The sequence below is a fragment of the Lissotriton helveticus genome, chromosome 2_1 (assembly GCF_964261635.1).
Source record: "Lissotriton helveticus chromosome 2_1, aLisHel1.1, whole genome shotgun sequence".
Classification (NCBI taxonomy): Eukaryota; Metazoa; Chordata; class Amphibia; order Caudata; family Salamandridae; genus Lissotriton; species Lissotriton helveticus.
Window position 1 is genome coordinate 1,454,746,253 of NC_136059.1, and position 23,996 is coordinate 1,454,770,248.

The 23,996-nt window shown below is 48.8% G+C and overlaps 1 protein-coding gene across 5 annotated transcripts in view; it reads right to left on the reverse strand.

Moving 5' to 3' along the window:
* SHROOM3 (shroom family member 3) overlaps positions 1 to 23,996 on the reverse strand; it is a 387,668-nt gene that overhangs the window by 217,172 nt on the left and 146,500 nt on the right. For all 5 annotated transcript variants that reach the window (XM_078676384.1, XM_078676383.1, XM_078676381.1 and 2 more), the window contains one exon: positions 15,439 to 15,570. In XM_078676384.1, coding sequence (XP_078532510.1) covers positions 15,439 to 15,497 — 59 coding nt within the window. In that variant the 5' untranslated portion in view covers positions 15,498 to 15,570. The remainder of the gene's footprint in view (positions 1 to 15,438; positions 15,571 to 23,996) is intronic.

Here is a 23,996-nt window from a genome sequence, read left to right on the forward strand (position 1 = left end):
ACAAAACTGCTAAATGGAATTACACCAAATTTGTCAGGAAGCTAGATGTTGGTCCAGAAATAGTTTTTGGGTGATTTGGTGTAGATTCATTCAGTAGTTTTTGAGAAATGAAGGTTCAACAGTATTTGTATATCTGGACGGTTGGGTTCGAGGGACTCTTGCAAGATTCCTGCAAGCACAAACTATAAAAATAGAGCGTTCTGATTGGTCGGAGGGATTCTTTTCCCCTTGGGCCATCTTGCACCTGTGGGAGTGAGGGTCCAAGAGAAACGAGCACTCAGATTGGTTGGCCACAACATGAACTTAAATGTTGCGACGGACAGTACAGGACAATGAAGATATAGTCCTCTGTCCTGTAAATGTGTAAAAAGTAGGGTAGGAGTACTCTGTCACCATAGTTACCAGAAAGACCCCTCCGGAGCTAAAATAAAAACAAAAATGTGCATTGTTGCCTCGATCCTGCGGTACTCTTGTAGGATTGCTACAAAAAAATTACCTCAGGAGTGGGCAAGGGCCTGGGGGCCATTTATAATATATACTGGGGAGGGGTGTGTGCACAGGGTCTCCTCTTCCTGAGCCGATTACTGCCTGAGGATCCCATCCCCCTGGGCTCAGTATAATATGGAAAGGGAAGGGTGCACACAGCTTCCTCCCTGAATTGATTACGGACCAGGAGGATCCCATTCTCCGGTGTCCAGCGTAATACTAAAAGGGGAGAGGGGCATGTAGGAAATAAAAAGTAAAAAAAATCTTTGAAATTCACAAAAAAAACAAAGGTTACATGGATGTTATAATTAGGAAATAGAGTTGAAAAAATCTTAGAAATTCACTGACAAAACCAAAGCTTACATAGACATTATAGTTAGGCTCAGATTTGACTTGTACAAAACCATTGAAATTCAGTATTTATAGTTACCTGAGCTAACCAAAACTTACACCCCCGCAATCCACTGCTTATGACCACATGACATGGTCAGTGACATCACTGAGGACATCACTGATAACATCTTGTTGGACTAGGTCCTTTTTGCAGGGTCATCCCTGAACCTTTTGCCTTCCTCCTGTATTTTGTCTGACCTGTTTTTGTTGTTTTTTTGACTCTGGGCACTTTACCACTGCTGATCAGTGCTAAAGTGCATATGCTCTCCCTATTATAAATTGATGTATGGATTAGTGATTCCATGATTGGCTGATTTGGTTTACTGATCATACCCTAGTACAGTGCACTGAGTGTGGCCAGGGCTTGTAAACCAAATGCTGCTAGTGGGCTTGCATGCCAGCCACAGAATCAGCCTGTAAAAGTGTGTCTAAGGCTTGCCATTGCAGAGCCTGTGTGCAGTCTGGTACTGCCATGATGACTGGGCAAGTGCACCCACTTGCCAGTCCCTAAACCTTCCCTTTTCTTCATGTCAGACACCCCTATGGTAGGCCCAAGGGCAGGGTGCATTGTAAGTATAAGGTAGGACAAGCCCTGGTGTGTGTGGCATGTCCTAATAGTGAATTACAGCCATTTTCGTTTTTCACTATTGCAAGGCTACCTGTTCTCCATAGGCCAGAATGGGCAGTTAGATTATTACATTTTATAATCCTAACTGACTCGGGGAACATGGTAGAAATTCGAGTTTAGTATGTCTGAACTCAGAATGCTAAAAAACATCTTTTAGTGAAGTTGATTTTAACATTCTGTGTTTGTACATACCACTTTTAGAAAATAGGTATTTTCTTGTCTAACTATCCAAGCCTGCCTCTGCTAGGTTGTGTGTTCCTTGTCTGGAGTTTGAGTGACAGGGGCTGGGGGGTTTCAGGAGACAGGGTTAGTCAGCCCAGTGGTGAAAAGAGAGATCTACATCTAGATGGGAGGGAGGAGTTGTACCTGGGACCTGAATAGGGCTGTGCCTTCCCTCCACAGTGCTGGCTCCACCCCCTGTGGTGATTCTGATGTCTCTGCCCTGCACTGGGAAAGGTGAGAAGGAGTCATGTCAACAGAGTGCCCTAGGGCTGTGCCTTCCCTCCACAATGCTGGCTCCACCTCCCGTGGGGCACCTGATGTTTCTGCCCTGCACTATAAAAGGAGAGAAGGAGTCATGTCAACAGAGTGCTCCAGGGCTGTGCCTTCCCCCCACAATGCTGGCTCCACCTCCTGTGGTGTGTCTGATGTTTCTGCCCTGCACTGTGAAAGGAAAGAAGGAATCATGTAAACAGAGTGCTCAAGGAGTGACCAGAACTGGTTTGGATTAGGCAAAGGCCCCTCTGCTCTCAGAGGACATATGATTTTGGGGTATAAACAGTGGGACCTTGATCCCAAGAATTTAGATCACTTTTGGACAACAAGAAGAAACCTTTGCTGAGGAAAGGAACCTGAAGAAACCGAGGAGAGACTATCCCTAAGCTGAAGTGCTGCTTGGGGGATTAGCCTGCAGTGGTTGCCTGACTGCCAAAGAAAGGAGAAAGGACTTTGTGTGCACTTTTTAGGTTTCGACCTGGCGAGAGCTCGCAGAGCTCCGCCCAGGTCGAAAACTTTTGTCAACAGTATGGATGTTCGGCCCGCCTCTGTATCCCATTGGCTAGCTCCATAAATGGACGCTAGCCATTGGCAAACAGAGGCGTCCGTCATCCTGCGAGGCGACTCGTGGGCGTTCCTGGGATGTTTTTCTCATCCGGCCCCTTTGTGCACGTCTTGTGCACGTCATTCTGGCCAAACACGCCCCCGAATCGCCTCGCCATCGCCTCGCCTTCCTGCACCGGCTGATGCGTGATTTGTGAGATCCTCGGCAGTACCAGTAGGGCAGTCCGTTCTGTCCAGTCCTCAGTGAACTCCTTTTCTGAGATGCTGTATAGGCTGCACTGTGCACGCTGGATACAGCTTCACTTCGGTAATGTTACACACGTTAAGCTGCTCGCGCCGGGTGGTTCCGCGCGTCAGGGATGTTGCGTGCACTCTGCACTGGATGCTTCAGTGTTGAGCACAGCGACCTGCCCTGCACACGGCTTACGACATGCATTGGTTGTGACCCTGGAAGGGAAAGCACAGGACCGGACTTGCCCTGCGCTCTGCGTTTCTCACAAGGGGGTCCCGCCTTGTCCCGGGTTCTTTACTCCCTCCTCCTCTGGGGTCTCGCAGCTATCCGCCTGCATCGGAGCTGGACAGGGGTGCGCTGGAATGTACAGACTGCCTGTCCTGCTCTCCCAGATAGGATCAGCCTAACATATCACACGGGGTGGGGGTCAAAAACCTCTGGCAAGGAGCTTACACCGGGCGCGCACACAGCCCGCCCCTTTTACGAGAACCTTTCCTCTCCCTACCACCACCTTCAGCACCCCTCCCCCAAGGCACTCTCCCATCTCCAGCCACCCTCCTCTCGTCAGCACTCTTTTCCAGGGCCCCTTCCCCCCACATCTCCGGTCACTTCCGAGGAGCGCCTCTTCTAGCGCCCCTTTCTAACACCTTTCTGCACCAGAAATTCTAACCAAGCACCTCTCCTCCAAGCAAAACTCCTGTACCTCCGGATACCCACTCTTTTTTCACCTGTACCCCTTCTTCTCCAGTCGAAGGGACTAACCACTAACCCCTATCCCACATAGCACGCCCACTCACCAGCACTCCCCTTCCTCGAGTATTGCTTTCCTCACATCCCTCCTGCTCATCACCCCCCTCCGCCAGCAGCTCCCCCTCAGTAGCACTATTCCTCCACAAACACCCCTACTCTCACCAGCACTCTTTGTCAATTAACACTCCTAGTCTCACCGGCACCCCGCTTCTGACCAGCAACGCACCCCACACCCCTTGGTCTTTGGCGGGAACACCCCGCTGTCTGCCACTGCCTCCTGGACTGGGGGTTTGTCCTAGCACCCTCACCGTGGGTCTGCGACGTATTTAAACAATGTTTAACCCCTTCCCCTCTGTCTCCCGTTCGCACTGCTCTCCCCTCTTAAACTATTTTTTCTGTTTCCCCTTTCGTAGTTCGCTCACCTCTTCTCTACCTCTCGCCCAAGAGCGTGTACACCCCACTCTTCCATCCTGCCCGCTTTCCATTATGCTTTACTCATCGCATATCTGCGTTGCCCTCACTCAAGCTCCATCGTTTGTACTCTCTACCCCATGCCCTTCCTCCCCCCCAATATTTCCCCGTCCCTTTAAGTTCCTTTTCCACCGTATCCCTCATTGCTCCGTTACACTATGCTGAAGGAAGCACCCCGGCCTGTCCACCGGTGAAGCCCCTGCGAAACCTAGCTCCCTGGAGCCTGCTAGTGCTATCTCAGGGAACAAGCATTTTCAATGCAATGGTTTCGCCTTTGGAAAAGTTAGAGTTATTGGCATTGTAAATGTCAAAATTTGAATTTATGTGTTTGTTTTGAGAATAGCAAAATAGATGGCATTGTCATTTACATTGCCATTAGCTCTAACTTTTCCAAAGGCGAAACCATTGCATTGAAAATGCTTGTTCAACTTGTGAAGGATCTCCAAGGGCTTGAGAAAAGAGCTTGCCTCCTGCTGAAGTCTCAGGGGCAACAGACTTCAACCCCCAGATCCCTAAGAGTTCTTTGGACGTGCCTGCTACTGTTTTGGGCCTTCTGAGGGACTGCGGGTCGCAAGGAGCTGGAAGTGCAACTCAAGAGGGAGAAGCATGTGGCCATCGCAGCCTCTGCCGCCGCATCGTAGTTGTCGCCGCTGTAGCCGACGCATTACACCGCATCTCGAAAAACGTCCCGCAACCCCGAAGAAGCGTGTCACCGTCGCAGCCGCTGCATCTCTGAGTAAGGATGTCGCTGCTGTAGCATTGCACCGCTTCAAGAGGAGTGTCTCACTGTCGCAGCCGCTGCCGTCACATCTCTGAGTAAGGATGTTGCCGCTGTAGCTGTCACATTGCACCGCATCACAAGAAGCGCCTCGCATCCACGGAGAAGCGTGCCATCGTCGGAGCTGTTGTCGTCACATCATTGACAAGTGTCTCGCATCATTGGAGAAGAGTGTCGCCACCAAAGCCGCTGTCGTTGCATCACTGAACAAGGGTGTCGCCGCTGCAGCTGACGCATCGAGTCGAGACTTCTCGCAACATTGGAGAAGCGTGCCGCATCAGGAAGAACTTGACGTCTTTATTTCGTTGCACCGGATCTTTGCCGCATCTTCATCTCTGTAACACTTTCATTGTGGAAGCGTGACGCATCGTGAGGTACATTGACTCAAAGTGTCGCATTTTAAGAACTAAAGAGAACTAAGCTAAAACTACCATTTTAAGTACAGTATTGTGGATTTTTGTTGTTTGTGGTTTTGTGATCTATACTACTATAATAAAGGAAGAACTTTGCACCTTTGAGGCGGGTAAACTCGGGAACCACAGCGCCAATCCACACACCCGATACATCATTGTAATCGTCAGGGAGTGCAGATGGACATAGGCTATATAAATAAAAAAATATACGCTATTTAAAAAATTGACGATAAAAAAAAGTAGTCCCTTGCAAGTAGCGTCGGCCGCGACCTGCGTGGTGACATCAGGAGCGCGGGGAGGAGTGGCGTGCAGGAGCGGAAGAGGAGCGGCGGACATGGCGCAGGGGAGGAGCGGTGATGAACGGCAGAATGGCGGTGAGGACCGGCGGACAGGCGGGAGGAGCGGTAAGAGGCGAGGAGCGGCGGAGCGGTGAAATGAGGAGCACGCGGGAGGAGCGGCGGCTGAGGTAAGGCTCCAGGCAGGCCGGGGCCAGGGCAGGCAGGGGTCGGGGCAGGCGGGAGACGGGGCGGGCAGGGGCCCGGGCTGCTTGACAATGTCGGGGCGGGCGGGGGGGGGCTGGCTGCTGCACAATGTCGGGGCGGGCGGGGGTCCGGGAAGCCTGATTGCTCCCGGACAAGGTCGGGACGGGCTGCTAGTAAGTCTATATAAAGAATACTTATTTTTTATATAAAACCTGTGTGGTGTCCATCTGTAGTGTTGTCACTTGATTACTGTAAGTGTTCACAAATGCTTTACACACTGCCTCTGAGATAAGCCTGTCTGCTCGTGCCAAGCTACCAAGGGGGTGAGCAGGGCTTATTTTAGGAGTTTACCCCTTACCCTGACTAGAGGCAAGGGCCCCTATTTGTCACAAGTAACTACCTGTGCCAACTAGAGACCCCCAAATCTAACAATCTCAAGTGACAACACTGATGACATCATCCACAGTACCACTCACACACCCACACAATCACTCACATACCCATTCACAGACCCATACAATTACAAATACACAATCAAACTGCCCACCCATACAGCCACTCACTCACACCAAACAGCCATTCACACAGCCACTCATCCACCCATACAACTACTGAGAGAGCTACTCATTCACCCATATAGCCACTCACAAATACATTCACTCTTTTGCAAAACCACTTAGAACCCCATTTACACTCTACTTATAATGCCACTCATACAGATACTGACTGAACAATACAGCTACTCACACACCGACTCACTTAACCACACAACCACTCGAACAGCCACTCATTCGCCCATACACACACACTCACCCACTCACTCACCCAAAGAGCTACTCACACAGCAACTCAGTCACCAATACAGCCACTCATAAAACCACTCATCCATCCATGTACAACCATTCACACAGCTACTCACTCACCAATACAGCCACACACACACACTCACCAACCCACCCATAGTCACTCACAGAGCCACTCACACACCTGCTCACTCACCAATACAGCCATTCACACAGTTGCTTACTCACTCATACAGCCACATACACACACTCACACACCCATACAGCCACTCCTATACTAATACATAAAGACATATGTTAGAAATGGTATCACTCATTAGTAGTATACAAAGTATAATAATTTAGCTTATGCAATAGATTAGTATATATATTTAAGTCTCAGAAAAGTTTCCTAAACACACTCACTGGATGATGTCAATAGTGATGTAATTTGAGATGTTATCAGTGATGCCACTGACCATGTCATGAGTGATGTAATATGTGAGGTCATAAACAGTGCATTGCGGAGCATAAGTTATAGTTAGCTCAGGTAACTATAACTGCTGAATTTTAATGGTTTTGTATGAGTGAAATCTGAGCCTAACTATGACGTCACTGTAACCTTAGTTTTTTTAAGTGAATATATATTATAGTAAGTTAAGGTTAGGTCAGAGTTTCCACTGAAAAAGTTCTGCTTTATTTCCTTAATAGCTGGTGTTATTTGAGACAAATCTGTATGAAACTTTCCAAAAGGCTAGGCCCTGAGCCCAATCCCTATTGTGCACGGCCATCAATACCACTGTACTGTGATAATAAAAGTTTGAATGAGAGTTTTTACAAGCCTCTCGTGAGTCATTACCTCTCCCTACATTCAACAATGGTAATAAATAGCATATGCCACAATCTCTTCCTTTTCGATTCCCTACTTCTGAACTGGCTGTCTGCTCTCCACAAGAGAGCAGAGTGCCAGAACCATGCTGAGAGCAATCAGTCAAAGCACCTGAAGAGCACGGAGAGGATTCTGTTTTCTGCTGTAGGTCTGCACTTATGAACTGAAGGCACTTCAGAGGGTAGTCAATACAGCCAGAGTTGCAATCATTCCCAAGCCAATGACACGAGGGATAGGTGAAAAGATGGAGGAGATACAAGTTTATCTAGTGTCATGCATAATATCTCATACATATCTGCAGACCATGGGCTGATGGCCCAATCAGTGCTTACCAGAACAGTAAATAACTTGGCTTTGAATCTGGTATTGTTGATAGCAGCTTAAAAATATAACTGGGGGTTCCAAATTGACCTCATAGCCCACAAAAGAAAAGCTTAAATTTGCTTTTATGTCAAATTGAATGCTGGGCAAGATTGCTACCTGCTATTTACACCAATATTAGCTGATGTGTATGGTGTGCAGGGCCTCCATGACCACTCCATTGTATACGGAGACCAGTGATTAGGTGTCCTGGTGGATAAATGTCAAGGGACATCCATAAATAAAATGCCATTCTCATCCTCCCAAACAAGCCCTTGGGTTCCCTTCTCTTTCTATACATAACAAGCATTGGCTTAGCCAATAGGTCTCGCCTTTGGGAACTTATAAATGTTTAGCCATGCAACAGTTGAAGTTGTTGCGCCAAGGATATTGTGCTGGATAACTAAACATTTATAAGGTCCCAAAGGCGGGACCTATTGGCTATGCCAATGCTTGTTGTGAATTTGTGTACTGAGATTTGTGCTTGCCCTGAGGAAGTCGACGGGTGATTTTCCCCGAGACGAAACACGTGTCGGCTATGGCTATGGCTACATTTGGTGATGTCATCTATACCAACCTATCACCGAGAAGTTATGTGCAATACATCTACAAATGTGATAAGAATAAAGAAAACTAAAGAAGATAACCTTTTGAGAATACTTTGAATCCGGAAACTTTATTGGACTGATAGTTTGATATGATCTAACTTTGAATGTCAATTTTTCCTTTGCTCGGGAGCAATACTTAGTTTCATATGCAAATCAGTCTTAACCCTGTTCCTTGTATGAACCGTCCAGCCCGAACTGCCAAGCCAGGTCCTCCCTGGACCAGAAACAAGCATCCTGGGACCGGTTTCAGGGCATTACCCTTCATCAGCCAGGCTAGCTTGAATCCAGTGGTGTAGTGAGCACGGGACCCACGTCTGGGCATACCCTTCCCACTTAGGGCAACATATGCTAAAGAAACAATTGATGGACGGAATGCTGGACAATGCAAACATTCACCCCCAGTCACAAGGATCTGGGTTTAATCCATCATTCTTTTGCTCACCAACCCACCCCAGCGACGTACCCATAAACCGGTCCCAGGATGCTTGTTTCCGGTCCAGGGAGGACCTGACCTGGCAGTTCGGTCTGGACTGTTTCCATGGGGCACAGGGTCAAGACTGATTTGCATATGGCTGGGTCCAAACTGGGGTGGCGCAGTGGGCAAAAGAACGATGGATTTAACCCACATCTTTTGACTGGAGGAGAATGCTTGCATTGTCAGCATTCCATCTATCATTTGTTTGCTGTGCATAGACTGCAAAGCAGTCCTCCTCGAAGCAGCGGCTAGCCTTAAGGTGTTGTAGAGGACTGAAAAAGTGTACGAAGTACAGCCTGGCCAACATTAGCTTTTCGGCAAGCCAATACACCCACGCAATAGTGTTTAGTGAAAGAGTGTGGTGTGGACCATGTAGATGTTTTGCAGCTTACTGCTTTAAGAATGCTCCCTAGGAATGCAGGAGGCCATCATTACCAGAAGGAGCATCACTGTTTTGACTGTAACCTAGTGATCTGGTTAAAAAAAGAGGGAGCAATGTCTGGAAAGGCTTGAACCACTGCGGGATCAGGATAGGTTCTGCCAGTGGCCGAGTTGAGGACCACCCTTAGATAGGGCTGAATTTGGAGGGGCTGAAGGTGGCACTTGGTGGTGTTGGTGGTGAACACCAGGTCGTGTAAGAGGTTTACAATGGCCTGTGTGTGTGCGAGGCACTGCTGGTGAAGTAAGCTCGTGATCAAGCAGTCGTTCAGGTATGGGAACACAAGGATGCCCTTGCGCTGCAGTTGGGCACCTACCACTGCTAAACATTTTGTAAACACTCTGGGGCCAGTGGTTACTCCGAACGGCAAAACCTTTAATTGATAATGTTTGCCACTTACCACGTGGGTCCCTTGCTCACTTTGCCACTGGATTCAAGTTAGCCTGGCTGATGAGGGCTCTTAGCCCGAAACCGGTCCCAGGATGCTTGTTTCTGGTACAGGGAAGGTATGGCTTGGCAGTTCAGGCTGGACTGTTCCCATGAGGCACAGGATCGAGACTGATTTGCATATAGCTGTGTCTGAACTGGGGTGGCAAAGTGAGCTAAAGAACAGTGATGGGATTCAACCCACATCTGTGACTGGGGGTGAGTGTCTGTAAAGTTTCAGCGCTCGGTCCATCATCTCCTTGTGTATGATTGATAAGAACCCAGGCACCCATACCAATCACAACGCTGCAATGCAGCATTGTGATTGGTTTTGAGCGTCCTGGTTCGACCCTCAACCAGGGAATGGGGGCGTAGGCTTGTTCTCCACGCAGACTGTAATGCAGCCTGCATGGAGAACAGGAAAAGTGCGCAGAGAGGGCCGACCAACCAGTCACTGCCCATTTAATAGTGGGCAAACCACTTCTCCCCTGCCCCGCTCGTGAGAAGAGCAGCCCCTCCCACACAGGAAACATAAAATGACAATAACTCAAAGTTATTATCATTTTATATTTCTTTTCCTTTAGCGGAGGACTGTCACTTCACAATACACACAGGGGATCTAACGGGAGGAAGAAAAAAACAACCAGAAATGTACTGCTCCCTGACTACATTGAATACACACAACGTACATCTGGTCTATACAAGAAAGGGGGAATTAAGAAGCTAGTTGTCTTTTTGAGAATGCTTTTCTTAGGACCAGAACCCTCACTCACCTGAAGATGATGTGCTTCATCATTAGGTTCCCTCCTCACACCTGCCCAGCAACGTGCCTGGTGTGGCTACAACTCTCTGATGGAGAGGACCAGAGGTGTTTAAGGTTAGATGAGCAATGTGTTTAGAGTGGGGGGCAGAGTGCAATTGAAACGAAGAAGTGGTGTGGTTAGAACCATCTCCTGGCGGGCTGAAAATAAATTTTATTCTGCTGCCCATACTGCATAGGGTTAAAAAAAAGCAAGAAATGACAAGGAGTTGGAAAAGAATACTCCCTTTAGGAAGTCAACATGTTTCTACCCAAGTGTGACCATGAATAGGGTACAAGGGCATTCGACAGGACCAAAGTTGTACAGTCATTCTGCAAATATAATATAATACCGGCCCTCATAAAGGTAAGCCAGGTGATACAGAAGATGGCCCTAAATATCTAGATCACGAGTTCCACCGTCGGTCCATAACGCAATTGTTCTATTCACTCTCAAGCCTCAAAACGCTGCAAGAACCTCAGAGTTCTATCGCGACTGCCGGTTCCCTCAATGTCATGCATGACAAGAGAACTTTGCGTGTATTCAATGAAAAAGACCAAGCATGTTTTGGTCGCTCAGTGTTAATTCAATGAGTATTAAAATGTTGCTTACCAGTAAAATTAAATGTATCGTCTGGTATCTTCCATACCGGCTGAATCCTAAAATACATATTGACTTTAAACAGCCGGTAGTCACTAGGGGAGAGTGAGGCTATTTTTGAAAATATGTGAAACCTGCAGGTCTATTTAATTTGCCTGTGGAGCGAAACTGGGATATAAAAAACAGCCAAATGTGCCCCTAAGGCAAATCCGAAAAATACGTGGATTCTGAGATTTTGACATTTCTTGTGGTTCTCTCTGGCAAAGCAAGGATCAAGGAGAATCACAAAAAACTGCCAGAACCACCCACGAACCAGGCGATGTATATGGTTCATATGGTTCTAACTGGATCTCATTTTGCTGGTGAGAACCAGAAGAATGGCACAAAATTGCCTAAATCAGTCAAATGCCGGTCGGTTCTCCGCGCGTGGGCATTTTTTAATTCTGTGGTAAGCAGAAGGGTAATATTGTTGGAAATAAACACATATATATTTTGCCTGGTACTAGCAGTGACACAGAGCTAACTGTGCATTCTTCACTGACATTGCTAGGCATTGCACAACTGCATCACAGCACCAGCACTGCACAACTGCATCACAGCACCCGCATTTCACAACTGCATCACAGCACCAGCACTGCACAACTGCATCACAGCACCAGCACTGCACAACTGCATCACAGCACCAGCATTTCACAACTGCATCACAGCACCAGCACTGCACAAATGCATCACAGCACCAGCATTGCAAAACTGCATCACAGCACCAGCATTTCACAACTGCATCACAGCACCAGCACTGCACAACTGCATCACAGCAACAGCATTTCACAACTGCATCACAGCACCAGCACTGCACAAATGCATCACAGCACCAGCATTGCAAAACTGCATCACAGCACCAGCACTGCACAAATGCATCACAGCACCAGCATTGCAAAACTGCATCACAGCACCAGCATTTCACAACTGCATCACAGCACCAGCACTGCACAACTGCATCACAGCACCAGCATTTCACAACTACATCACAGCACCGGCATTTCACAACTGCATCACAGCACCAGTATTTCACAACTGCATCACAGCACCAGCATTGCACAACTGCATCACAGCACCAGCAATGTATATCTGCATCACAGCACCAGCACTGCACAACTGCATCACAGCACCAGCATTGCAAAACTGCATCACAGCACCAGCATTTCACAACTGCATCACAGCACCAGCACTGCACAACTGCATCACAGCACCAGCATTTCACAACTGCATCACAGCACCAGCACTGCACAAATGCATCACAGCACCAGCATTGCAAAACTGCATCACAGCACCAGCATTTCACAACTGCATCACAGCACCAGCACTGCACAACTGCATCACAGCACCAGCATTTCACAACTACATCACAGCACCGGCATTTCACAACTGCATCACAGCACCAGTATTTCACAACTGCATCACAGCACCAGCATTTCACAACTGCATCACAGCACCAGCACTGCACAACTGCATCACAGCACCAGCACTGCACAACTGCATCACAGCACCAGCATTTCACAACTGCATCACAGCACCAGCACTGCACAACTGCATCACAGCACCAGCATTGCACAACTGCATCACAGCACCAGCAATGTATAACTGCATCACAGCACCAGCACTGCACAACTGCATCACATCACCAGCACTGCATAACAGCATCACAGCACCAGCATTTCACAACTGCATCACAGCACCCGCACTGCACAACTGCATCACAGCACCAGCATTGCAGAACGGCATCACAGCGCCAGCACTGCCCAACGGCATCACAGCACCAGCATTTTACAACTGCATCACAGCACCAGCACTGCACAACTGCATCACAGCACCAGCATTGCAGAACTGCATCACAGCACCAGCATTGCAGAACTGCATCACAGCACCAGCACTGCACAACAGCATCACAGCACCAGCATTTCACAACTGCATCACAGCACTAGCACTGCCCAACTGCATCACACCACCAGCACTGCACAATTGCATCACAGCACCAGCACTGCACAACTGCATCACAGCACCAGCACTGCAAAACTGCATCACAGCACCAGCATTTCACAAGTGCATGACAGCACCAGCACTGCACAAGTGCATCACAGCACCAGCATTTAACAACTGCATCACAGCAACAGCACTGACCAACAGCATCACAGCAACAGCATTTAACAACTGCATCACATCACTAGCACTGCCCAACTGCATCACAGCACCAGCACTGCACAACTGCATCACAGTACCAGCATTTCACAACTGCATCACAGCACCAGCATTTCACAACTGCATCACAGCACCAGCACTGCACAACTGCATCACAGCACCAGCACTGCACAACTGCATCACAGCACCAGCATTGCACAACGGCATCAAAGCACCAGTACTGCACAACTGCATCACAGCACCAGCATTTCACAACTGCATCACAGCACCAGCATTGCACAACGACATCACGGCACCAGCACTGCACAACGGCATCACAGCACCAGCATTTAACAACTGCATCACAGCACTAGCACTGCCCAACTGCATCACAGCACCAGCATTGCAGAACTGCATCACAGCACCAGCATTGCAGAACTGCATCACAGCACCAGCACTGCACAACAGCATCACAGCACCAGCATTTCACAACTGCATCACAGCACTAGCACTGCCCAACTGCATCACAGCAACAGCACTGCACAATTGCATCACAGCACCAGCACTGCACAACTGCATCACAGCACCAGCACTGCACAACTGCATCACAGCACCAGCACTGCACAACTGCATCACAGCACCAGCATTTCACAAGTGCATGACAGCACCAGCACTGCACAACTGCATCACAGCACCAGCATTTCACAACTGCATCACAGCAACAGCACTGCACAACAGCATCACAGCAACAGCATTTAACAACTGCATCACATCACTAGCACTGCCCAACTGCATCACAGCACCAGCACTGCACAACTGCATCACAGTACCAGCATTTCACAACTGCATCACAGCACCAGCATTTCACAACTGCATCACAGCACCAGCACTGCACAACTGCATCACAGCACCAGCATTTCACAACTGCATCACAGCACCAGCATTGCACAACGGCATCAAAGCACCAGCATTTCACAACTGCATCACAGCACCAGCATTGCACAACGGCATCAAAGCACCAGTACTGCACAACTGCATCACAGCACCAGCATTTCACAACTGCATCACAGCACCAGCATTGCACAACGACATCACGGTACCAGCACTGCACAACGGCATCACAGCACCAGCATTTAACAACTGCATCACAGCACTAGCACTGCCCAACTGCATCACAGCACCAGCACTGCACAACTGCATCACAGCACCAGCATTTAACAACTGCATCACAGCACCAGCACTGCACAACAGCATCACAGCACCAGCATTTCACAACTGCATCACAGCACCAGCATTGCACAACGGCATCAAAGCACCAGTACTGCACAACTGCATCACAGCACCAGCATTTCACAACTGCATCACAGCACCAGCATTGCACAACGACATCACGGCACCAGCACTGCACAACGGCATCACAGCACCAGCATTTAACAACTGCATCACAGCACTAGCACTGCCCAACTGCATCACAGCACCAGCACTGCACAACTGCATAACAGCACCAGCATTTCACAACTGCATCACAGCACCAGCATTTCACAATTGCATCACAGCACCAGCACTGCACAACTGCATCACAGCACCAGCATTTCACAACTGTATCACAGCACTGCACAACTGCATCACAGCACCAGCACTGCACAACTGCATCACAGCACCAGCACTGCACAACTGCATCACAGCACACAGCAAAGAGTTGTGACTAAATAAAGGTGGTTTCTGGTGGATTCGAAGTGCCTATGGCACTTTCCCTCTGACTTGAAGTTGATGCAGGTGGGTTTGTAGGGGCATTCAGGTGTTTTCAATTGGAACACGCAAAAGGTTATCAGGTTTAAGGTTGTCAAGGAGAAGTTATGGGGATGGTTGGATGTGGAGAAAGGCCGGACAATTAAAACTGGAACTGCAGCAATGATTCTGGCTCTTACTGGTCATCACAACAATAGCACAGAGGGTGTGCACCGGGCAGATGCAGGTGGGGCCCGGGGTGTCGATCGTGCATGGTCAAAGTGATTTCAATAGGCTACTTGCACGTCTTCCAGCCCTGGCCAGAGAATGGTATCCTTTACATACATGTGGAACAGGACCGAGCCAGAGCTAGAACAGGCCATCACTTATGTACAGCACACATCACTATCCACACAGGGACCGGCTCCTGCTGTTCTCTTCACACTGCTGCCTCCCCTTCTCACCTGGAATGGTAGGTGTGGTGCCAAGGCGTCCCCAGCGTGCCCTGGGATATTTGCATCATGCTGGGATCGGATTGGTTCTCCAGGAACTCCGCAGAAGGACAGGGGTGAGACTGGGCTGCTGCTTCCTTAATTCTGGGTAGAAACAAAAGAGGAGGAGGAGGTCAAAGGTAAGAAAGAGCAATTTTAACATTTGCCGGTGAGCACAGTAACAGTAAAATACACATTGCAGAAACTGTTCATTTCAAAAGGTTTACGGATTACTTATCTAACCTTTGCATATCTACTTTTAATGAGGGCAAGCAACATACATACAAAGCTCTTATTACAATGAGTTGCTTAATTGATTCAGTGCGCTTATAAAGAGCACTAACACGAGGACAGGATGCCTAGGCGTTGAAAACCTTTTGTCGCAGTTTAGAATAAGTGTGCCTTCAGCAGACACCTGGAACTTGGCAAACTGGTACAAGAGTGAAGAAGGGCTGGGAGGCTATGGCCGCCGAGGGCTGCTTGAACACAACATTGGCTTTGGCCCTATGAAACAAGTTTAATTTAAGAGTAAAGAGACAACGGACAGTAGCGGTTGATTTTCGAATAAAGTAGTGGCATCTGAATGAAGGGACGATAGGCTAACATGCGCCGGTCATGAATGGGTGACTGGAGTAGGACTTTCTGACTGGGAAAGGAATACCCAGACGTGGGTCCCAAACTCACAGCACCACTGGATTCAAGCTAGCCTGGCTGATGAGGGGTGATGCCGTTTCCGGTCCCAGGATGCTTGTTTCCGGTCCAGGGAGGACCTGGCTTGGCAGTTCAGGCTGGACTGTTCCCATGAGGCACAGGGTCTAGACTAATTTGCATATGGCTGGGTCTAAACTGGGGTGGCATGGTGAGCAAAAGAACAATGGATTTAACCCAGATCTCTTGACTAGGGGTGAATGTTTGCATTGTTTAGCATTCCGTCCATCATTTGTTTTTCTTACTGACTTCAGGGACATCATCCCTTTGGCATTGGCAACAGATGTACTGGATTACTCAATTCCGATCTGTCTCTGCGTGAGTATTTTACACTGGGCTGGAGTAAGAACCAAAAGCAGTCCTGGCACATTTTGTAAGATCAGCCCAACTACTGCAGGCAGCAAGCAAGCCCTACAAGGGAAGCTTGATGGGGGAGGGGTTCTCTCCACAAGTAAGGTTTGAACAAAATGGAGAACATTATGCATTTAACAACGCACTTAGCACTGTATACTTAAATGCCATAACTTTTAAAGAATAGCAAATTATGACCTTAGAGTCCCCCATTATACTCAGCCATGGTGTACTGACTCTTAAGGAGAACAGACAGAAAGGCTGTCAAGTACGAAAATATGAATCTAAACATAACATGTCTAATTTATGGTGTGCTAAGGATCCTTCTTAACCACAGACCTACCTGCTGGGAGCTGAGCGAGGATCGGTGCCTCTCGTCAGAGATAACACATGATGCATAAAGACAGGTGTTATAGAAAGCACTTCGTCATGCTGTGCATGGTGACGGTTGGTTTGGGTTACCACAACTTGCGCTGGAGGGCGCTCTAGGCTAAGGAATAGTAGATTTACTATTCCAACACCTTCCCTACTGTACGTAGGCTGGTGTTGCAATAGTAAATCTCTATTCCTAGGTCCAGCACCCTACAGCGTAAAACCAGCGTTGTAATGGTAGTGCGGTGTAAACACCGCGTTGTATTGACATACAACCGGTTGGTTTTACATTCTGTTACATCTTTGCCACTATGTTAGTGTGGCATCATTGCTGGAATTCAAATGGTGTCATGCTGCCTTGCCATAGATGAGGTAAGGGAAAGGAAGGGGTGGGAATCCTTCCACAATCATATGACTCACCACTTCCCAGATATAGGAATATCTGTCCTCTACTGCATTCTCATCTCTGCCTGCGTGCTCACTTGTTTGTGCTCGCAAAAAAGCAGCGGTGGGCGAGCCACTGAAAGCTCGAGACATGCTTGAGCCTGAAGCCGGGCTCTGGTTCAGCTCGAGGTCCTTTTGGAACCTCGAGCCTATACTGAGCCAAGCTTTTATGTGGCTCCAGCCTGCCTCCCCCAGGCTCGAGCCTGAAACCGGGCTCTGGTTCAGATCGAGGCCCTTTTGGAACCTCGAGCCTATAGTGAGCCAAGCTTTTATGTGGCTTCAGCCTGCCTCCCCCAGACTCGAGCCTGAAACCGGGCTCTGGTTCAGCTCGAGGCCCTTTTGGAACCTCGAGCCTATAGTGAGCCAAGCTTTAATGTGGCTTCAGCCTGCCTCGCCCAGGCTCGAGCCTGAAGCCTGGCTCTGGTACAGCTCGAGGTCCTTTTGGAACCTCGAGCCTATAGTGGGCCAAGCTTTTATGTGGCTTCATCCTGCCTCCCCCAGGCTCGAGCCCGAAGCCGGGCTCTGGTTCAGCTCGAGCTCCTTTTGGAACCTCGAGCCTATAGTAAGCCAAGCTTTTATGTGGCTTCAGCCTGCCTCCCCCAGGCTCGAGCTTGAAGCCGGGCTCTGGTTCAGTTCGAGGCCCTTTTGGAACCTTGAGCCTATAGTGAGCCAAGCTTTTATATGGCTTCAGCATGCCTCCCCCAGACTCGAGCCTGAAGCCAGGCTCTGGTTCAGCTCGAGGTCCTTTCGGAACCTCGAGCCTATAGTGAGCCAAGCTTTTATGTGGCTTCAGCCTGCCTCCCCCAGACTCGAGCCTGAAGCCGGGCTCTGGTTCAGCTCGAGCTCCTTTCGGAACCTCGAGCCTATAGTGAGCCAAGCTTTTATGTGGCTTCAGCCTGCCTGGCCCAGGCTCGAGCCTGAAGCCAGGCTCTAGTTCAGCTCGAGGTCCTTTCGGAACCTCGAGCCTATAGTGAGCCAAGCTTTTATGTGGCTTCAGCCTGCCTCCCCCAGACTCGAGCCTGAAGCCGGGCTCTGGTTCAGCTCGAGGTCCTTTTGGAACCTCGAGCCTATAGTGAGCCAAGCTTTTATGTGACTTCAGCCTGCCTCCTCCCAGGCTCGAGCTTGAAGCCGGGCTCTGGTTCAGCTCGAGGCCCTTTTGGAACCTCGAGCCTATAGTGAGCCAAGCTTTAATGTGGCTTCAGCCTGCCTCGCCCAGGCTCGAGCCTGAAGCCGGGCTCTGGTACAGCTCGAGGTCCTTTTGGAACCTCGAGCCTATAGTGAGCCAAGCTTTTATGTGGCTTCATCCTGCCTCCCCCAGGCTCGAGCCCGAAGCCGGGCTCTGGTTCAGCTCGAGCTCCTTTTGGAACCTCGAGCCTATAGTGAGCCAAGCTTTTATGTGGCTTCAGCCTGCCTCCCCCAGGCTCGAGCCTGAAGCCCGGCTCTGGTTCAGTTCGAGGCCCTTTTGGAACCTCGAGCCTATAGTGAGCCAAGCTTTTATGTGGCTTCAGCATGCCTCCCCCAGACTCGAGCCCGAAGCGGGGGTCTGGTTCAGCTCGAGCTCCTTTCGGAACCTCGAGCCTATAGTGAGCCAAGCTTTTATGTGGCTTCAGCCTGCCTCCCCCAGGCTCGAGCCTGAAACCGGGCTCTGGTTCAGCTCGAGGCCCTTTTGGAACCTCGAGCCTATAGTGAGCCAAGCTTTTATGTGGCTTCAGCCTGCCTCCCCCAGACTCGAGCCTGAAGCCCGGCTCTGGTTCAGCTCGAGGTCCTTTCGGAACCTCGAGCCTATAGTGAGCCAAGCTTTTATGTGGCTTCAGCCTGCCTCCCCCAGACTCGAGCCTGAAGCCAGGCTCTAGTTCAGCTCGAGGTCCTTTCGGAACCTCGAGCCTATCGTGAGCCATGCTTTTATGTGGCTTCAGCCTGCCTCCTCCCAGGCTCGAGCCTGAAGCCGGGCTCTGGTTCAGCTCGAGGTCCTTTCGGAACCTCGAGCCTATAGTGAGCCAAGCTTTTATGTGGCTTCAGCCTGCCTCCCCCAGACTCGAGCCTGAAGCCAGGCTCTAGTTCAGCTCGAGGTCCTTTCAGAACCTCGAGCCTATAGTGAGCCAAGCTTTCATCTGGCTTCAGCCTGCCTCCCCCAGACTCGAGCCTGAAGCCGGGCTCTGGTTCAGCTCGAGCTCCTTTTGGAACCTCGAGCCTATAGTGAGCCAAGCTTTTATGTGGCTTCAGCCTGCCTGGCCCAGGCTCGAGCCTGAAGCCAGGCTCTAGTTCAGCTCGAGGTCCTTTCGGAACCTCGAGCCTATAGTGAGCCAAGCTTTTATGTGGCTTCAGCCTGCCTCCCCCAGACTCGAGCCTGAAGCCGGGCTCTGGTTCAGCTCGAGGTCCTTTTGAACCCTCGAGCCTATAGTGAGCCAAGCTTTTATGTGGCTTCAGCCTGCCTCCCCCAGGCTCGAGCCTGAAGCCGGGCTCTGGTTCAGCTCGAGCTCCTTTTGGAACCTCGAGCCTATAGTGAGCCAAGCTTTTATGTGGCTTCAGCCTGCCTGGCCCAGGCTCGAGCCTGAAGCCAGGCTCTAGTTCAGCTCGAGGTCCTTTCGGAACCTCGAGCCTATAGTGAGCCAAGCTTTTATGTGGCTTCAGCCTGCCTCCCCCAGACTCGAGCCTGAAGCCGGGCTCTGGTTCAGCTCGAGGTCCTTTTGGAACCACGAGCCTATAGTGAGCCAAGCTTTAATGTGGCTTCAGCCTGCCTCGCCCAGGCTCGAGCCTGAAGCCGGGCTCTGGTACAGCTCGAGGTCCTTTTGGAACCTCGAGCCTATAGTGAGCCAAGCTTTTATGTGGCTTCAGCCTGCCTCCCCCAGACTCGAGCCTGAAGCCGGGCTCTGGTTCAGCTCGAGGTCCTTTTGAACCCTCGAGCCTATAGTGAGCCAAGCTTTTATGTGGCTTCAGCCTGCCTCCCCCAGGCTCGAGCCTGAAGCCGGGCTCTGGTTCAGCTCGAGCTCCTTTTGGAACCTCGAGCCTATAGTGAGCCAAGCTTTTATGTGGCTTCAGCCTGCCTGGCCCAGGCTCGAGCCTGAAGCCAGGCTCTAGTTCAGCTCGAGGTCCTTTCGGAACCTCGAGCCTATAGTGAGCCAAGCTTTTATGTGGCTTCAGCCTGCCTCCCCCAGACTCGAGCCTGAAGCCGGGCTCTGGTTCAGCTCGAGGTCCTTTTGGAACCACGAGCCTATAGTGAGCCAAGCTTTAATGTGGCTTCAGCCTGCCTCGCCCAGGCTCGAGCCTGAAGCCGGGCTCTGGTACAGCTCGAGGTCCTTTTGGAACCTCGAGCCTATAGTGAGCCAAGCTTTTATGTGGCTTCAGCCTGCCTCCCTCGCTTTACCCTCATGCACAAAGAGGTCAAAACAAAGCATTAACATGTGAAGTAAAAATGAGAGACAAACAGATACCCATTTAGTGGCTGATAAGTAAATAGTGAAACATGAAAACCTCGATTAAATGATGCTTACCGACTTGACAAAACTGTCTGATCGTAGGGAAATGCTTTATTTCATTAATCCTCCTTTTCTTCATTTCCGAATATGAAAAAACTTTCCATTGCATGACATCTACCAAACCCTATGGTGCAATGTAACTATGTTCAATGGTTGTTAATTTGTTAACTCGAAGACCTCTACCCCTGCCATTTGTTCTACGTAAAAATACCTTTCTTACGTTTGTATCACTGTAAAGTGCACTGATACCCCAATGGCAGAGTGCAGCTGTAAACGATGTAAAATAAATAAACACTAATAAATAGATAAACCATCAAAAAATAACAAGATCTTATAATGTAAGGCTAACTGGGATCCAGAGACAAAGAAAAGCAAAGTGAGAGCTTTCACTCGTCCAGAACGTCATCTATGGACTTAGAAACTTTTCTGGAGGTTTTAGCAGTTCAGCAGCCAAAACAGGGGGCCTTATCCTGAAAAGCGTCATTGAGTTCTGATACCTGCGGTGTGAAGGCTCACCGGAGCAGGCATTAATGAAGTGAAAAGCTCAGGCTGAATAGTGATACTTTTGAAGTTGCATGACAAACCCAGTTCAATGGCTGCAGATTGATCCTCAGGTCCTCTGCTGGAAGTCTGCATGGCTCAAAAGAGTTCCACAGATAAAGGTATATTTGCCACACAAGCATTTTCCAGGAATGGGTACTCATTAAAACCAACACAGGTCACTCACACGTAGCTACCGGGGATTACTCAGTTCTACCCAATATGTCCAAAGTCTCCCCATACATCTCCAGTAAATTACAAGTCTTTCTAGCAGGGAGCTCGCTTCCTGTGCTCCAGGGCCTATCAGCTCTCGACAGTTCCTGCTCAAGATGGAGGTTCCAAAGCCGGTTGTAGGCTACGAACGAAGACTGCGACGCCAATGTCACTCTGATTTTGTTCAACAGAAGTTATGAAGCTGAGTCAGATATCAGTTGACGAATAGGGCAATTCTCTTCATATTCTCTCCGTGAGGTGAATGAGGGATTTTATATCTTCCAGGCTTGAACTGAATTGTTGTGATTCTATCATGTGATACTTAAAAAGGAGAGGCCAGTATGTCACTGGAGGTACAACTAAATTAATTCGGAGCAGTACATTATGTGCCCCTGAAGGATCGAATGCTCTGTGCATAATCGCCATGCATCACTCCTCTCCCCATTCTCATTGGTCTGGTTTGTTCCCTATGCAGGAGACTTGTATCACTAGTCACCTGAGAGATGTTCTGCACATTTTGGTTATTACTCCAAAATGCAATTTTTGGAATAACTTACAAAATCAGGGTCGATCCACTGTGGCACCCTTTTATCATTTGTGACTGCGATCCCCATTACCAGACCATAATATGACTAGCAGTTGGTGTCACCCAAACTATAGCCATGAGGTACACATTTTTACTCCTCAGAAATTTGATGTTGAAGGTATCTGTTCCAGTTTATCCCTAGGTGTGGGCTTCAATAGCCTGCATTCAGTTATAGAGCTGCCTCGCCTTGTGTATAGCAATTCAGCTGCTACCAGCATTTTTAAGGGTTGGGAAGTGAGGGGGTTCACATGGGAATGTGGAGTAGGCATCTCTGCATCTGCCCTCATGCGGTAACATAGGAAATTCTCTAGTGGCATTTGCGTTCATTTGTAGGCAAATTTGGCCAATGTAACAAATTATCTATTGGGTTATAAGCCCCTAATTTTAAAGAGTTAAAGAGATCACAAAATATTCAATGATCTACCTTTCTAGTGGGGGATTATAATGAATGATGCAAGAGTAGCAAAGGTGTGAGCATAACAGTTCCAAACAGTCTTTTATGCATAGTTTCCTCCATGAACGCATTGTGCATGTTGTGGTGCGGATCGTGGTTAGTTGGTCCTTGGAACATTGCTGATTGCAATGACGCAGGCAAAGTGTTATTTTTCTCAAAAGCTATATGAGAACATTTAGGAGGTGGGAAGTACCAATATTGTGTGTATTGTGCCTTTGGGCAATAATAATGCAATTCCAGATAGGATGCTGCAAAGCCACCCTTTTTGTATCCCATTTCAATCTGGGATATTTGCCAGCCCAAGCAGGACTGATCATGAGCGATCCAAGTCTGTTAAGGAAGTACTGTGGCAGGAGTATGGGAATGTTAATGAATAGGTGGAGAAATTTAAGAAGAATGACTATTTTCATGAGGGTGACTCTGGACATGAGGGAAAGGATTTGGGAGAACCTCTTTTCTACTTGTGTTTCCATGTTGGGGTTAAAAACACCACAGTTTATTTTTTTTAAATAATGAAATCATGGGTAGCTAACCAGAAATCCTGCTTTGAAAACAAATTGTGAACCAATGATGTGAAAGTACCCTCCCTCACTCTCTTATTTCTAACTCTGCAAATATCCAGCAGTTTGTGGGTGCTTATGAAATTGCGAAGATTGTCGATATTGCTCTATCACAGTGTGTTGTTGCAGCTGATCGGTCAGCTGTGAAGTCAAAAGTAGTGTTGAAATCACCTCCCCATCTAATTGCGAGGAAAGTAATATTTTGTTCCAGCATATGCCCAAGGGCCATATGTATTTATTGTTGTGACACATTTTCCATGTAGGACACCCTGAACAGCAGTGAATCTTCCATGATCAAGCATAATTATGTGCACTGAGTGACAACGAACGCATCTGTTTTTTACTAGTATAATCACCCGCAAGGGCATAGGAAGAATAGGAGGTCACATAAGGGCGAGTGTGACCCACTGCTTAGTTGTTAGTATGTTTAGTCATTTTAGCTAGGTGAATTTCCTGTAGAAGTGTGTGGGAAAATGGATCCCCCTCTCACTTTTTGCCTGGTTTTTGATGCACCTTCGACTGAAGTGTACTGGGTCCCTGCTCACCAGGTTCCCAGTACTAGTGTTCTTTCCCAAAACTGTACCATAACTGGCACAACTTCAGCAACCCCTATAACTCTCTAGTAAATGGTACCCCTGGTACCTAGGGCATTGGAACTAAAGAGGGTCCACTCTGGCTGCAGCACAAAGTGTGCCACCATAGGGACCCCACCAAGACCATGCAAACTGTAATTGCAGGCTGCGTATCTTGGGACAGAGAAAAGTGAACAGTTGACATGGCATACATTGCTGTGGCCATCGTGGTGTGCTGTCTTGTCCTGCTGCTGT